Source organism: Sinocyclocheilus rhinocerous, unplaced genomic scaffold (genome assembly GCF_001515625.1).
Source record: "Sinocyclocheilus rhinocerous isolate Xijiao unplaced genomic scaffold, SAMN03320098_v1.1 scaffold298, whole genome shotgun sequence".
Classification (NCBI taxonomy): Eukaryota; Metazoa; Chordata; class Actinopteri; order Cypriniformes; family Cyprinidae; genus Sinocyclocheilus; species Sinocyclocheilus rhinocerous.
In genome coordinates, this window is record NW_015650702.1 from 297,259 (window position 1) to 312,412 (window position 15,154).

The 15,154-nt window shown below is 37.8% G+C and overlaps 1 protein-coding gene across 1 annotated transcript in view; it reads left to right on the forward strand.

Moving 5' to 3' along the window:
- LOC107712375 (sarcoplasmic/endoplasmic reticulum calcium ATPase 3-like) overlaps positions 1-15,154 on the forward strand; it is a 66,562-nt gene that overhangs the window by 11,045 nt on the left and 40,363 nt on the right. Inside the window, exons 2-3 of the mRNA XM_016517604.1 lie at positions 13,203-13,220; positions 13,469-13,551. Of these exons, the coding sequence (XP_016373090.1) occupies positions 13,203-13,220; positions 13,469-13,551 (101 nt within the window). The remainder of the gene's footprint in view (positions 1-13,202; positions 13,221-13,468; positions 13,552-15,154) is intronic.

The window sequence follows — 15,154 nt, forward strand, 5'->3', positions numbered from 1 at the left end:
GTGACGTCACATAACTGCCAAATTCAAACTGCGTTTTCGCGCTTTGGCTGACGCTGAGACGCCGCTGCACTTGTCATATTATCACAACTATGCAGTGTTTTTAACCACGTAATATTTATTTTAGGTTTCAGACATTTAAATACACATAAGTACTAGTAAAACAATACATTGAGAGTTTGTAAATTACACACGGATGTTTATGGAAGCAGCAATAACAATCCATTCAAATATAATTTGCCAACGTGTTTTATTAATATCAGATACACATAGTGTAAGTAAATAAAGTTCACTCTATTCTTCTCCCAGTTCACTGGCCACTTACTTACATGTATTTCGGGAGAAATTGAGGAATTTAAGTGCTGTAAATCCGACTGACAGGACTCTTTGAACTGCATCGCAAACAAACATGGCGGTGCCCATCTCACATTACAGATCAGGATCAAGATCATTTAGAACGGTTTTTAAATGACAAAACACACTCATTTACACATAGTTGTGAATCGGAATATCAGATAGTCATATCAGTTGATGATATGGTAAGCAAGTTTATGAATATTTTGAATAAAAAAGGAAAAGCAAAATAAAAGCGATCCATCTGTCATACAGTGTTATTATGGCCGCGGTGTCTCACGTGACAAGCATGACGCATCGCCATGGAAACAATAAGGGGAAACGTTCTAAAATAACGGTCGCCTAAAAAAAACTCACTCTGGGGGGACCGCTAGAATATTTTAAACTCACCAGTGAAAGGGTTAACCAAAGTATGTTATAGACTTTTCATTAAGACCCTAAAGAATCATATCAACTTGTGGAAAATGGGCATTAAATGACCCCTTTAAGATATTACATCAGCTTATGTAACAAATGGAGACAACCATACCGTTTGTTGTCAGTGACTTACAAGCAACCTAGACTACTTTTACTTGTCACCATCCACTTTCATTGTATGAAAAGGGGCATCTGAGTATATCCTTTTGTTTTTCACTGAAAAAAACAAACAGAGAAAATAACTAGGTTGAAATGAGTAAATAATGACAGAACCTGTAACCCAACTAGGAGATGTTTAGACATTATCCTGATCTGTACTGTAGGTCAAGGAACTGTGACTGCATATTCAGCCTCTCTCTTCATTCAGTATTTTTGTGACGTTACGAACACTTCCGTGGCTAGAGTCTCAAAATGAGGGAACACGTCTTCATTAACCATCATAAATGCTCTGTTTAACACTAAGTAGGGCGATCAATCAGCACAGAAGATACTATACTGCTCGGTTTTGGGTTGTGCTGAATTGAGGTCATCTCTAGCATGTATTTCACCTGTGTGCAAAAGGAGGCCAATGGTTAGATGCTGTAGTAACTGTGGTGGACTGAACCCTCTGGGGTTAATTTCATTGTCTGCTAACTAGGTATGTGCTTCCCACAGAGTTATTGTGGTAGGGAGTAGAGAGGTCAAGATTTGCTTTAGTTAAAATTAGTGGTCATACTGTGTTTGAAATGACATGTCTTTATGATTTGCCTTTGAGGGCTGTCCAGTTTTTTTTCTTCCATTTTTGTTAATCTTTAAAACTCATAGTAGATACTAAACACTGTAATGTCCAACACTGCTAAAACAGATATTGTGTGTGTGTGTGTGTGTGGAAGATGCAGCATTCTCGCTTACAGCTGCGATCTAAGGACTCTATAAGAGGATGTTTGGTGTTTCGTTCTTTGTGGTGCAGAGTTTTGCGTGCCTTGCTGAAGAGCTTTTTGCGTGCGATTGTGCACATGCATGTGTTTTTGTATGTCATTCAGGCAGTTGGCATGGGTAGATGACTGCTGCTATACACACACACACACACACACACACACGCAACTGGCTGGCATGTAAACACCAGAAAGACACACACTTACCTGAGGCCATTTTTAGAGGGCCCTATTCATTTTACTGCTCTTTTGTCTCCCTCTCTCTCAAAATGCCTTTTAATGGAAATGCTTTCAAATAGTTGCATTTGTTTGGTATGGCATATCATCTGTGTGAAGCTTAGGTTTGGGTGGTTTTGTTTCCTCCTTGTCAGAACTCCCTAGTTACGCCAGGCCAGAATACTAAAATACTTATTACTCATACAACAGGTCTTAAAGCCTACTAACAGTTGTACTGTGGGTTTGATTCAAAGTTTTTCGTTGTTGGACGTTTTTTAAAATGCCACAGACACAGTCATGATAAATTGAAGCTATAAGAAGTTTGAAGTGTATTATTGTCACGATTTCTCAGTTCTCTATGTGGTTGGCCTCATTAAAACAGCACTGAGTTGTAACTTCTGTAGGCCTTCGGTAGTATACAGTACACTACCATTCAAAATTTTGGGGTCCGTAAGATTCATTGTTGTTTTTGTCTTGAAGGCTGCATTAATGTAATCAAAAATAGTTATAATGGTAATATTGTGAAATATTTTTGTAATTTAAAATAACTGTTTTCGATTTTAATGTATTTTAAATGGCAATGCTGAATTGCTTCAGAAATCATTGTAATATCCTGATTTGGTGCTTAAGAAGCATTTCTAATTATGTTATTATGTTTTTTAAAAATTTTTATAAATAGAATGTTCAAGAACAGAATTTATTTGAAATCATTATTTTGCAACAGTGTAAAAGTCTTTACTTTTACTTTTGATCAGTTTAATCATGCATCCTTGTTGAATAAAAATATTAATTTCTTTAAAAAATCATACTGATCCCAAATGTTTTATACTGTAATGTTTGACAAAGTAAGAAAGGCCTCATATGTTGACCACTAAGTTTTTTAAAAATTTCATAATGAACTGTTTCAACAAACCTAAGCACACTTAAACATTTTCTGTAGGCCAAATGTATTAGCATAACCACAAGAAAATATCATCAGCTAGTGCGAACCACAGAAAACGTCCTTTGCCAGCTCTGCAAGTGGTGCATTTTCCAATACTTCTCTTAGCATTACATTGACCACATAAATTCTGCTTTTATACATGCAACATACATTGAAATCATCAGCAGTAAAATGCTGAGGTTTTTTGAAATGTGAAGTTGCATTGCTACATAATTTTACTGTAAATAAAAAAAAAACTTAACTCCAGCACACTTACTGCAATACTGCACACATAGAATCATCACAGTGCAGAATATGTTAGTATGTTAGAGTCAATAGCTAATAGCTATTGGTTTTTATTTGTAATTTTTTTCTTGCTTGTTTGAGAAAAGGAAGTAAACTGAGGCTGGAACGTTATCATTAGCACATCTTGTGTGTGCGTGTCTGTGTGTTTGTGATCTGCTTCTATCTTGTCATTCAGCTCTCATTCTCACCTCCCACTTCTGCTCACAGCATCACCTCCTTGTGGCAAACCGCTCATTTGACTCAGCCTGTATGAGTGTAGTGTTTTTATTAATCGTAATAATTTATCTTTTTCTTCATGCTATGATGATAAGTAGCTAGGTTACATGCACTGCAAGAGAAAATGCTGTGTGTTCCTGTTTGTATGTCTGCTGTTTATGAATGAGTGTAAGTGCATGTGTTTTTGTGGACGTGGTTCTGTCTTTTCAGCTGTTGCAATGGAAACCCAGGAAATAACCATCACTGTTCAAGACTTTAATCGTGCTACAAACTCTTGCTTTCTTAAAGAGATAGTTTAACCAAAAATGAAAATTCTGTCATCATTTTCTCACCCTCATGTCGTTCCAAACCTGTATGACTCTCTTTCTTCTGTGGAACATAAAGGAAGATATTTTGAGAAATGTCTCAGTGGGTTTTTGTTTTTCGTCCATACAATGGTCAATGGTCACCAAAATGTTTGGTTACCAACATTCTTTAAAATATCTTCTTCTGTGTTCTGCAGAAGAAATTAATAAAGGTTTGGAACAACATTAGAGTGAGTAAATGATGACAGAATTTAAAATTTTTGGGTGAACTATCCCTTTAAGACCCATTAATCAGCTAGTTGTTCAGGTAGTCCACTGACTTGTTGGCTGTTCTCTCATTTTTTAGTGTGTGTGTGTGTGTGAACTTTGTATTCACTGTTGCTGGTAACTGCTGTGTTTTTAAATGGAAACATCCGAAAAACATTTCTCTGAGTGAGAAATTATTTATGATATGTGTGTATGCGTGTTGCAGATGTGAATGTTATTGTGTTAAAACTGAGGATCACTGTGAGTGATGCATGTAGGGTTGCTGTACAGTGTCAGTGGAAACTTTGTGTGAGACCAGAGCTTCCCCTTCAGAAAGAAATAGTATTGTTACGTAACACCTCAGACCAATAACAATGCTTTGAGCTGGCCGTGAAGTAGGCAATTAAATAACGTTAAATATGAAATGTAAAATTAGTGAGTGTGAGAAAAGTTATGCATGTATTCCAGGTGTGTTTGAATGACTTTGAGGTATATTTAATAACATCAGTTTAAAGTAACTGTGTCTATATAACTGGGTATTACTAAACTCACTATGAACTATAAACAGAAACCTTTTGCTTATGTCTTATTCCAGAGATTAATGATCTTCTCATGAAATGAAGGAAAATTAGCAAATTGGCCTTATAATATGACCATTTCTTGTGAGCAGTGTATCGCTCTTTATTTCCCTCTCTTTTTTGTTATGCAGTGTTATGAGCCAAATAGTTACATCCCTGTATTCATCTCTCATAATTCATTTTCCATTAACTTGATACTCTGCATCCCAACCTCATATAGTACCAAGTATTGTGCATAAATGTTACTAGGATGCTTACTATGCTAATGATATTGACTCATAGGGGCGTCCATAAATACAGTGGCAAAGTGACTTGAACTTATTCTCATTTTCAGTGAGAGTTGGCAATGTCTGTCTGGCAGTGTGAGTAAAAGCAACCGTTGGTGATGCAACAAGTTGAGCAGAGTTCAACTTCATGCAAATGAGTAGCCACTTCCAGTGGTGGAACAGATACTGGAGCTCACAAGAAGCCAACAGTGACCTGGCAACCTCCTTAATCACTGTATGTGTGAACGCCTCTTTACGCAAAGGGTTTCCGGGCATTTTGGCCCTCAATTTGAAGTTTAGCTTAATAATTAGCATGTTTACTCCTCTAGTGTTAAGAAATGTTTACTGTAGGTACGCATTGTCCTGCAGTCATACAAATCACATATGAGTGGATTATCAGTGATTTATTCACAATAATCAACAGTTAGGCTACACTTTCATTGACGTTACAGTGTCTTTTCATAGTAGTTTCCATCATGACTATCTTGAGCAGTAGTCAATAACTCCAGCACAACTAGGGTTGGGTACCGTTTTTAGGGATATGCCGGTATCAAATTTTCATGTTGCGATTAATTGCTCATGCTTTTATCACGGTATACGGTATAAGACCAATAGGTATCACTTTACAATAAGACCTCATTAGTTAACCTTAGTTAATGCATTAACATTCACAATGAGCAATAACTACATTTGTTACAGAAGCTAATCTTTTAAAAAAAAAATACAACTCAGTTCATGTTAGCTCATTAAATAATACAGTTGTAACTTTTGATTTTAACAACAACGTATTATTAAATATTGTAATTACCTAAGATTAATGAATGTTAGAAGAAATAGTACCGTTCACATTTGAACCGGTACGGTACCGTTATCGGTACCTGAATTTCGGTGCCGGTACCCCACGGTACCTTTTTTCGGTACTTTACTCTCTGTAATTACAAAAACATTTATTTCAGTGAAAAAATAAGTCCAGAAGTCTCAATTTCAACATTTTGAACAATAGGGCCCTACAAACTTTTTCTTTACAGCAGCTCTGGAGATTAAGTTTTTGTGTTCATGCCGTCATATAGTGAGATGCAGAGGCCGGAAATCACCGCAAGCGTCACGCGTGCTTCAGTATTTGCATAGTAAACAAAACTGCGTTTCCGCCATTCATACATACAGAGGCAAGCGGAACATGCAGGATTCATATTTAAACCGTCTTTTTGCATTTTAATATTCACAGACACTAGTTCATATTGCGATTCGAATTAAGTGGCAGTGGCTACTTTTAATTTATTTGTCCAAAATTGACGAATTCCGTGGCATTCCGCGCTTACGTTTTTATGAATGGATTGATCCCGTCCGCGTTTTCGCAGAAACCATATGGCCCTAGAAATGTAACCACACTTCAGAACATTTCGGCTTGCCCTGTGTGTTGTTTGAACGAGTTGCAGGGGTGACCTCACGTCATAGGGTCTCTCTTTCTCTCTCTGTAGCGTATGCGCCCAGATGCATTCTCAGGTACTGAAATTTGGCACCGATTGATTTAACGTGAATCGGTACTCGGTAGTACCGACGCAATTCGGTCGGTACCCTTAAAAGTACCGAGTTCGGTACCCAACCCTAAGCACGACTGCATTAGAATTCCTTCCAAGTTATTTTGAGAAGCTGAAGGAGGCTTGGAACTTCTGTTTTAATGCCTGCTTTGTAAATGGCACTTAAAGCAAGGAATTATTTTCTGCCTTCAACGCACAGTACATTGATCATAAGACTTGTTTTCATGAATTCAAACAGCGCCTTTATGTATTGAGATTCACTCCTGATTTATAGTAGTAGAGTGTTGTGTTAATTGAAGTGCAATAAATCAAGAGTAGGATTTATGTTGTGTAACATTTATTTTGGGTGAACGTTGACAGAGAGATGCTGTTCCAGCCAGGTGGTCATGGCAACTACTCTTAACTTCATGTTTTCATGGTTGAAAGAGACAGAAACTGACAGAAACAGAAAAAGTAGATCTGAAACATGTAAACAATGTTTATAATATTGTAATAAATCCCTAACTTTTTAAACATTTAAACATTATTATTAAACATTGGCTGGTATTGCAGTGTTTGAGCAATGGACTTGAATGGCACTTTAATTCATTTGCCATGTTGAAGGGTTGTGTGCTTTTCTGAGCAATCTGATCTTTGTCTGGTGGATGATAAATAAGGCAAAAATAGGCTTACATTTAAAGGAGGGACTTGACTCAGATCTAGAGACCAGAATACAGTCTATATAGGTGAATAGGATAGAGATTTCCATAGGTGGTGGATTTTTTTTAACCAATATGGTTAGTATTGGATACATAATTGTGCATGCTAATTTTCTTCTATTTTTACATTTAGATGACTCTTGCTGTCATCTAATGCTTACTTATAGGTAATCTTCAAAGGTACTAAAAAGTAGGGATATAACGATTAACCGTGAGCCGGTTGAAAATCGATTCAAATATGTGACAAATCGGATTCAAATCGGTTGAGATGCTAAACAAATTTAGGCGATTCATTTAGGTGTAGGAGTTTATATGAATGCATGTCTGAGGGGAACTTACTGTCTTTAGAAAAGTTTAGATGGTATTTTTCTTTTCATCTTGCCTCTGTATAATGCATATTAAAGTTTATAAGTGCAGCACTGCTTGGCAGCGGAAACCAAGGAAACGCTTTAAGCGCCACCTGCTGGCAGAGAGTGAATCTGCATCTCATTCAGCTCCTCTGTTTCATGCAGATATTTTTATTTATAGTTTCACAAAACTGAAGTCAAACCATTCTGTTTTTGCTTCAAATTTCGAAATTATACAATCTAATTTAGATTAAAAACTGCTCATGTTGCATGTTAACAATCGTGAATCGAATCGAATCGTGAGTTGAGTGAATCGTTACATCCCTACTAAAAAGTCTTAAAATAGGCTATATACATTTTTCATACTGCAATGCGATGCCTACATTCACTTGTGGCATTAATCTATTAGACTTTTATTTTGCTTTTATTTAGATGTACATAGTATAGAATTGTAATTTTGTCCATAACGTAAAAATAACTGATGGTATCATTATCAGCCAGAATTGTAAAATTGGTGCATCATTACATTTCACTTTAATATATTCGACTCAATATATTGTGAACAAATTAATCCATGCTTATGTTTGTTTGTTTATTAATTTAATTTTGACCTCCTAATGTTTAAAGTATCATAAGTCGATTCATTCATCTGCCTCTGTTTTTGGGTGCAGAGCTCAACCTCAAAGTCTCTGCCCTACATTTTTTTCTGTTTTTATAAGCTCTTACAATACAGAAGAAAGGATATGTTGCTACTTTTGTTTGAATGTGTTTATAATCAGTGGAATTGAAACATACTAGGTTGTGATATCAATGGTTATTATGGCTACGTTCACACTCAATTTTTGGGACTGACAACCGCATTTTCTTTACAGGTGTGAGTCTCGAAATGTCCCGTTCACACAGCAGCTTACAGTTGTGTTTAGAATACTGTCTGTATGAACGTGCAACGGGAGTCAAGCCCGTATTCCTTACCAGTAACCATAGCGACAGTGACCAAAGTAAATTAGTAAAATCAAAGATGGCGACGTCCATAAAACTGAAAGTCTTATCACTTTCTGACACGACAAGAGTCCACAATCGAGCCGCGAGTTCATCCGTCAAATCTTCATTAACTGACAGCAGCCTTTAAATTTGGGTGGAGAGCGGAGTTTGAGTCGCGCGCAGAACACAAAACTGACGGGAGCGGCTCCGGTGGAAAACTGACGGGATCTAAAAATTTCAGGTGACAGACACGCAGCTCATTTCTCCGTCGTCACTGTAAGTTACCGAAAACACACATGAAAACACGTAACACACTTTAGACACGCGTTTGTGCGGTAGAGCGGCTCCCTCTCGCACTGTATGACGTGACAGACAACTAGTTGTCCAGTCCTGTTCCGTTCACACAGCGTGTGTGTTCCGAGAATGCGGTTGTGAGTCCTGAAAATTTACAGGTGTGAGTTTGGTTTCAGAATGCGGTTGTCACACACGTAAATAACCGAACTGTGTGTGAACGTAACCGTATTAAGGACTCAAATACAGGACTGACAACCGTATTCTGCTGCTGTGTGAACGTCGCCTATTACTTTCCCTTGCCCATTGTTGTTTTATAGGTTGAAAAAGTTTTTGCTAAAAGATTTTTTGAACAAGATTTTATGACACCGTGGAATCATATGCAGTAGTAAGACTGGGCTCATTTAATTTAGGAAGTAAACAAGTTCAGGTTAGCTGTGAGCTCAGCTGGGTCACACTTTCACTGCATCCTATGGTGTGCTGCCATGCTCTCGCTTGTCCTCCTACTTCCCTGGTTACAGAAGTTACAGGCTCTGTGTGTTGTTGGCAACTGTTTCCAGGAAGTGTTTCCCCTCTCCCACTGACTGGTGTGTAAACAGACTGCCACTTGTTTTCACTTACTGTGTGGTTGTAGAGTGAAAGAGAGGGAGAGAAAGATAGTTGAAAAACAGGGTGGAAAAGTAGAGCAAGATGAATTTAAAGGGGGACAACAAAAGCGAGCTTGTGTGTGTGTTTGTTATGCATGAGGGCAGGGTGAAGTCACGATGTAGGAATGTGCCTGGGCCAGACAAGCAGACACGGCCCAGATGACTCTGAGGGAATCCTTGGCACACCCTAACAGGGAACCCCTTCCATCCCTCATCTCTTTCTCTGTCTTTCCCACCCTCCTTCCTCCCACAAAGGTTGTGTTTGTGTTCAGGCCAACGGTCGGGCCCAGAAATGCCTACAGCATGTTCAGATTCACTCTTGTTCTCTGGTTTGAGGTCAGTTTAGCAATTTCCTCAATATGTGCGAGGCAAAATGCACCTAGATCAGCAGAAACCTGCACCTAGAACTAGCGAGGTAAAGCGACAGTAGGACAGCATGATAAACGCACACACACACACACACACACACACACAGACAGAGCTGGAAAGAGAGGGAAACTCAGGGCCATTACTCCCCCTGTCCTGCCACCCACCTTTTCCACACCACTGGAGGAATATGCTGCTGCTCTGCGAGGTGATTACTTTCCACAACAGACTTCAGATGAGTTCATATTCCTATTACATAATATCATGTTGAATCAGAGCTGAAGCCGCTACAGTTATCATGAGCTGCAGACTGTGCCATTGGGTTCAGGATTCAGGATTCAAAAAAGAGACCTGCAGTCTTTTGATGCTGTGAAGAGAATGGTGCCTCAAGCTGAATCAGAGAAATGCTTGCACGGTTGTAAGCTGACCAGGTGTCTCAATGCAGATGCAGAAATTGAATTCTGTTTGAAAGTATACAGTAAGAGGATGATTTTCAATGGCTCATTGAATGGCCACTGACATCTTATTGAGGTCAGTGCCATGTTGAATACACAGCAGATATACCATAAGATAGTTTGATAATATTTTTAGGAGGTTGCTGTTTACTTTGTTTGTTAATGCTCTGAATGAACTAGAACATTCTACTCTCATTCTCAGAAATATACAATTCTGAAATTAATACTTTAATTCAGCAAGGATGCATTAAGAATGCATTAAACAGAATCAGTTAAAACATTTATGTTGCAGAAGATTTCTTTTTCAGATGAAATCTGGTCTTTTTTCTTTTCTTTTTTTTAAAATCAAACAATCACTAAATCAGCACTGGGAATGATTTCTAAAGGAATGTGACACTGAAAACTGGAGTAATGGCTTCTGAAAATTCACAGGAGTAAATTACATTTTAAAGTATATTAAAATACAAAACAGTAATAACATTTCACAATATTACTGTTCTTACTGTATCTTAAAAAAAAAAAAATCATACTAACTAATTTTGAACTACAATTCTAAAACGAAAATGAAAATTCTTATGTAGTTATTTCAGAGCTGCAATACAAAATTCTAAATAGAGTAAAAAATGTAATACATAATTCTAAACTACAAAATTCTGAAATACTTGGTTTTAAACTTTTTAAATCAGAAGCAGAAATTTTGCACTAGAATATTATGAAATATGTGGTTTTAAAGTAGAATTTTTTTTATCTATAATTCGAAATATTGAACAGATTTGATAAGGTCAAGCAGTGCTTCTGTAGCTGGGAATTCAGAGGAGCAAGAAAAACTGTATGGGATATTCTTGCTTCCTGGGCCCTTAAAGAGAAAAGAATGACTCACAGTTATCGGAGCATTTGAAGTACATCACTGCACTTATATCACATAGACGGAGCTCTCGACAGCAGATTCTCAGGCTCTCTAGTACAGACATATCTCATAGCCTGAGGAAAGATGAAGAGAAGAATCTGCTCTGTTCTTCAAAGCAGAACATACTCTTTCATGCCTTTCTCCCTCCCTCTCATTCACTTTTACATCTGAAGAAGTCTCATTCGTCTTGTTTAATTACGGAAAAACATTAAAAAGCTGAATAAGACCGAACATTAAGTAAACATGCGGTCACGATTTCTTGTATTTTTCCCCCATACAATTTTTTCCAAGTGTTGCTGGAAATTCAGTCATTGATGGGCCAAATGTGTGCGTTAAGACTGTTTGGATGTGTGCCGCCTTTTTTGAAAGTGAAATGGGAATCTTGATGCTTTACCGCTGTGTAATTTCACTGCTGCAGGTCTTCTGCCATGAGCCAATTTCATCTTGGTTTCCACTGCATGTGCATCGAGCCTGTTCCCAACTGCAGAGCCGTGAAGACGTCATGACTTGCATGACCTGTTCCCAGCCTTTCCCTGAATGTATGATTGTGAGACAAAAATTGTGTTAATCAAGAATGAGAGATCAAAGGAATCAGATATTTGTCTCAATAAGGCAGGGAAAGCCCCCTTTCCATAAGTGAGAGTCAGAGACAAAGGCAAGTGCAATCAAGTTGTTCTTGGTTATCAGAACTGATGTGGATGCAGGCTTTCACTCTGAGCAGAATGGCAGGGAAACTCCTGATAGTATCCGCACAAAGCAAGGCTAAACTTGACCCAAGTACACACAAACACATGCTTGTTGGAATTCAGGAACACCCTGTATTTTCTCTCGCTATCTTTTGGGTCGGTTCCAAGGATTTTCCATTGTGCTTTCTCTAGGTCCATTCATGAACAGTCTCCCAGAAACAAACTGTTCTTGTACACTTCTGCGTACATTTTGTCAGTTGTGATTAATTAGTGAAATCACTTAATAGTCAGATGCTTTAATAGAGTGTCGTAATTGCACCTATAGCAGCAATCAGTCTGAACTGATTATTAATGAGGCCAGTCTTTCCCCATGCAGACGGACATGCACGCTAAACGGCTGCAAATCCTCAAGATTTTAGAGTAGAGCCTCAACAAAGAGGGCATCTGTGTTGTAATTATGATGCGTGTGTGTGAAAGAGAGAGGTCCGTAAAGCTCCGCCCCCTCCCACTCTCCACATGCTCTTCGGCTCCTACACGCTCTGACTCGAGAACCTTCTAGAACTGACTAAACAGCAGTGTGTAGGCCACAGAGCACATCTATGTCGTATGACTCTTGTACAATGCCAGAAATGTTTGTTTCATCATGAAATTCTCCCTCTTTGTGAAAGGAAGCACATTCACTAAGCAAACGCCATCACAGTTGGTGGTCCATCTGTAAATTTTCCACCCCAGATGATATTCTTTGCGTGCAAAGGTTGTGGTTTACATTTAGTGAGCCGTTTGTGAATGTACCTGTTTTGGGTTTTATTACATCACTGTAGAAGTTTTTTTTTAAATAAATATTTTGTACGTTCTTTTTTTTGTGATAAGTGATGATGATATTATAATTCTGGCCCATACCTATAAGCTGATAATTTTATTGGCTAATGAATGATAAATATCTGAAATTAAAATGCTGTAGTATTTTGTCACATAAAAGACATAAAAAAGAATAATTTGACATAAAAGTTGATGTGTACAAGTTTGTTTATGATAGTGTATTTATTTAGGCATCACAACATTAAAACGTATACAGTATTGAAAATTATAAATTGAGATATGTCATCTCTGCCCCTTTTTTCTTCAATCAACCTTTTTGTGTTTTTAAAGATTAACTTTAAGTGAGTGTTCGATGCTGCAAAGGTATTGCAGCTTGTTTTGCAATGTAGGAATCTTTGCAGGGAATAGCTCAGACACTGCAAAAATCTATTCTGCAGAGAGAAGTAGTCCATTAATCCTAAATCAATAATTGTCTATGCTGATCTGTAATCTTCTGGTTTAGTATTGCGCTGCATGTCTCTGTGTATTTAACATTCAGGCAAAACATGAAGCCAAACTCGCACTATCACGGGCAATGCAGTGTGATGTAAAAGAAACTGTTTAAACACAGTTTTTACCGTATGGCCTTTCTAACAGAATACCCTCTGTTTTGTCCTCTCTTTCTCTCTCTCTCCCTCATACCCTGCCTCTCATTCCACAACGGATTACCTCGCTGTGTTTTGACTGACAGAGCTCCCAGCCGAAGAAGGTAAATATTGATCTTTCCATCATGTTGTTACTGCTCTCTCTTTATGGGTTGCACCGTTAGCACGGACTCAGTCATTCAGTTTTACTAGAGAGGTAAACTTTAAAACTTACTTAAAGACACACATGCACAAACACATGCACTGCGTTACAGCTGTGTGGTTTAACTTGACACCCATTTGTCATTGAATACTTTAACATTTTGTCTGTCTATCGGTCTGTTTGTCATTCTCATATTTGTCTCTCTCACAGGTAAATCACTGTGGGAGTTGGTGGTGGAGCAGTTTGAGGACCTCCTGGTGAGGATTCTGCTGCTGGCAGCCTGCGTGTCTTTCGTAAGTGACTTTCTTTCTGGTTTAAATGTGATTCAGAAATTGTATTTTATTCCCAGCACAATAAATAGTATGACAGCCAGACCCCACCGTAAGTTTTGTAGCAGTTATAGTTTATGCAGTTGGTGAGGTAATGCAGAAAACAAGACAGAATGAATTGCCGTCACCATCTATCACATCCAGTTTGGTGTGCTAAACCTCAAATTTCACTAAATGATTGTCAATAATCAGAGCACGGAAGAGAGATTAAGTGAGAGATGGATTTTTTTAAAATCTCCCCTTTTCATTTTTAAAATCTCTCTTTGTAGTCAAATGATATATGTAAAACCCTCGCCAGGACTCATTTGTGTGGTTTAAGGTCATTTACCTGGGTGTCTTGTGCTTTCACTAGAGAGCACAGGTAAATGAATGAGGTGACTTAAAGTCAAAGCTCATTTGTCCATAAACCATGTCAGAAAACTCCAAAGAAACTAGATGTGCACTCAGCATTTTTTCAGTTAGGCCTTGGAAAGTAAGCATTTTCAGCGCTGCACGTTTATCACCTGCAAGATTGGTGTAGCAGTTTATCTCAATGGTGTTACGTCAGGTATAAGTCTTTGAATTAGATATGTGTAAAACTACATACTTTCATAATCGACTACACATTTGAGGAAGCACTGTACAATACGACTCATTTAGGGTCTGATTTACCAAACATTTGATATGGAGTGTACAGTAGGGCACGCTCTTATGTAGATGCAGCACAACAGAATGGAACAGAACAATCATGATGCGTTTATCAAAGTTGAAGAATTTTTAAATTGACACGTCATCCTAAAAATGCAATGATCATGGTGCAAGATGCAGAAAAAACGGTGTGAGACATTGCACAAATAGGATGAATTCAGAGGCACAAATGATCTCAAGTTTATAGTGTCGAAAGTCCAACAGCTGTCTCACCCTCTCAGCTGCCTAAAATTTTCTCTGAGAAGTGTGTAAATTCATGAGAGTTATAGAACCACAGCTAAAAATATTTAGAATAATATATCTATAATAATAATATTATACACTACCTTTCAAAAGTTTGAGGTCGGTAATATTTGTTTAATGCTTTAGCAAGAAACTTTTATGCTCACTAAGGCTACATTTATTTGATCAAAAATACAGTGAAAATTTTGTGAAATTACAATTTTAAATAACTTCTATTTTAATATAATTTAAAATTCAATTTATTTAAAACATTATATCTTTGTCACTTTTGTTCAATTTATTGCATCCTTGCTGACTCTAAACTGACTTCAAAATAGAGTAGAGTAGAGTAGTAAACTAGAGTAGATAAACTATCCTTATGTTGTGACGTAATGATTGTGTTGCTGTGGTTCTGCTGAGCAGGACTCCAGACTTTCCAAAACTCTGACTTGTTAAACTGGTTAGCACAGTCTGTTTTTCTTATTGGCTTTTATGAATTTACCTTTTTATGAACTTTCCGTCTGACTTCAAGTAGCAACAGGGGCCACGGTCGAACCACTCTAGCCCACCGCCGTTCTGTGAGAGTAATATAACATGAGCACGCACACGCTCTTGCTCACCCGCAGTGGAACGGACAGTCAGACACTCCTATGTTTGT